Source organism: Phytophthora parasitica (genome assembly GCF_000247585.1).
Source record: "Phytophthora parasitica INRA-310 unplaced genomic scaffold supercont2.413, whole genome shotgun sequence".
Taxonomy (NCBI): domain Eukaryota; phylum Oomycota; class Peronosporomycetes; order Peronosporales; family Peronosporaceae; genus Phytophthora; species Phytophthora nicotianae.
This window is the reverse complement of record NW_008649399.1, coordinates 1-2253: the sequence shown is the minus strand read 5'-3', so window position 1 is coordinate 2253 and position 2253 is coordinate 1. Positions and strand designations below refer to the sequence as shown.

The window sequence follows — 2253 nt, the reverse complement described above, 5'->3', positions numbered from 1 at the left end:
CCACTAAGATGAGAACTTACCCGTTCTCGAAAGTACCTCAGCGAGGCCACGTCTTGCCAAGACGTCGGAGGGCACTGCGCCTCATCCTTGCGTTCTCCAGCTCTCCGAGCTCACGAACACCTTTGCATCTCTGATGCGTAACCCTTCGCCTGCGGCCCACGGCCAAACGTCATCAGCGCGTCGCGCATCAAGTTGCCACGAGGTCCCAGACCATTTGCGCACGTCGTGCCTGCTCCGAGAGTTGCCACACATACCTTCGTGGCCGGGCACCACGCTGCCTACATGGCACACGCTCAATGAGCTGCCAACATGATGTGAGCCAAGCTCAAGAGCCTTGAGCTCCATGTGATTTGTTAGAAAAAAATAAAACTAAACATTACTTTGCAAAAAGTGTCATGCCGTTATCGCGAATAGTTAGCACTGCGGTCATGCGACCAGCGTGCTTATTCGCACTCAGAATTCGTGCGGAGTCCTTTCGTCCTTTGCGTACCCACGACTTTATTGTCAACATGTCAAACAGTATGGCTGTTTCGTCGGCGTTTAGAATGTCCCACCTTCGGAAGCACTATACTTTGGCAAAACTCCAACGAAAACTTCGCGCGAGTCTCTTCAAGGCCTTCATAGGATAAGCGCCGCTTGAGGCTTTTGAGATGAAAATCCGTGGCTGTTTAGCACGAAATAGGATATTGAATTATGAAATTAATACAATTATAAATATTTGCAAGATAAATGAAATAATAACCATCCAGCGAAACGTTGTATTATGCGCTTAAGCGCAAGCTCTCCCGCTTCATTTTCGTTTATGTAGATTGTCATCCACTCGGGATGAACATACCACATGAACTGAATCATGCCTGCAGTTGGTAGGACCTATATGTTTATGCAATTAAAATTAGTCCGAGATTATAATAGCACAAACGGCACGACTTACTTGCTCCAATTGCCGCACATTTCTCGTGTAAGTTAGAAGATCAGAGACGCCAGGAAATTTCCAGGCGTCCCTGGCCTTATAGCGTTTTCGATGAGTGCTGTCCCTTGGTATTTGGTATAGCATCCTCCTGCTTGCGTCAGTCGTAGATAGTTCCTCGCGCGATTTTTTTCCCTTTTCCGAGGCGGCGTTAATGCCCTCATGCTTAGCGAGCGTCAAGGCCTCGCGTTTTTTTTTTTGCCTCATTGTGAAGCTTCGTCCAACACGCTTCATCGCGCAAAATGGCTTGATTATTAGTGACGCGCAAGCAATGCTTTATCTCCAGCCATTCATTTTTTTTTTTAATGTTTTTGGACTAAAAGTCTTTGTTAAAGGAAATGATTGGTAAAAAAAAAAATCAAAAAAAATTCTATGGGAGAGAGTCGTTCTCACAACCACAAGCCGGATTTTTATGTCTGTCAGATTTCTCCGTCGTTGTCCGTAATGCTGTAGTCAGAACCACTGTCAGAACAGTAAGGCAGCTCCAGGCCTCCGTTTAGTATCACAGACGGTCGGTCCTGCTCGTCGTTTGTCGTGGTAACGTCCACACGCTTCGTACAAGACCGCTTGTTCCCGTCCCAAATATTAGTCTTTTTTGCTCCTTTTCTCGGCGATAATGGCATACTTTCCCACTTCGTCAAGATCGGGACATCCCCCCCCCCCCCCCCAGTAATCTTTTCCGCAATGAAAACAGCCCGTCCTTGACGTGATCTTCGCGGCTGGAGCTGACGGTGATTTCGATGCAAGAACAGTGCGTGGTTGTTCGTCATTAGATCGTGGTTCCGTGCCGGAGGATGTTTGATCATTGCTCTGACGCGAGCCACGATCAGTTCCACCCTTGGACATCCCTCCGTTGTTCTTCCAGTTCGACTGCTGCCTGCACGTGAACAGTACTTGGCCCACCATTGCCTGCTCCATCTCCTTCTCTTTTACAAGGGCATACAAAGCGTTCTCATCAGATTTTCTTGTGGAGTCCACAAGACAGAGGTGGTTGTCCACCGCGTCGTGCAGAGCTGCAGGTGCCAAATGCTTCTTCAGTAATCGACACTCTTCCTTATCCCAGTTGCAGTGGCGAAAGTGCTCGCCTATCCGTTCTCCAAAATGATTTCATCCAACAGCATGAAATAATTCAAGACACGGGCCTAGACGTCACACTGACCGAGATCCAACTTCAACCGCGCGTTAAAAACCGCGTCGACGTCAAGAATTACGTCATTCATGACGTTGCCAATGATGTTGTGCAACTCGGACACAATCCTGTCCTCCATGATCTCCTCCACAGTAGT

General features: G+C 48.0%; 1 protein-coding gene across 1 annotated transcript; it reads right to left on the bottom strand.

Annotated features, from left to right (window-relative positions):
- Positions 1 to 81: 81 nt before the first annotated feature.
- Positions 82 to 852, bottom strand: PPTG_24943 (hypothetical protein; the record flags this gene model as incomplete). Its single annotated transcript, XM_008918986.1, has 3 exons — positions 82 to 149; positions 255 to 301; positions 836 to 852. The coding sequence occupies 3 exons, from the start codon at positions 850 to 852 to the stop codon at positions 82 to 84; spliced, it is 132 nt and encodes a 43-aa protein (XP_008917234.1).
- Positions 853 to 2253: the final 1401 nt, after the last annotated feature.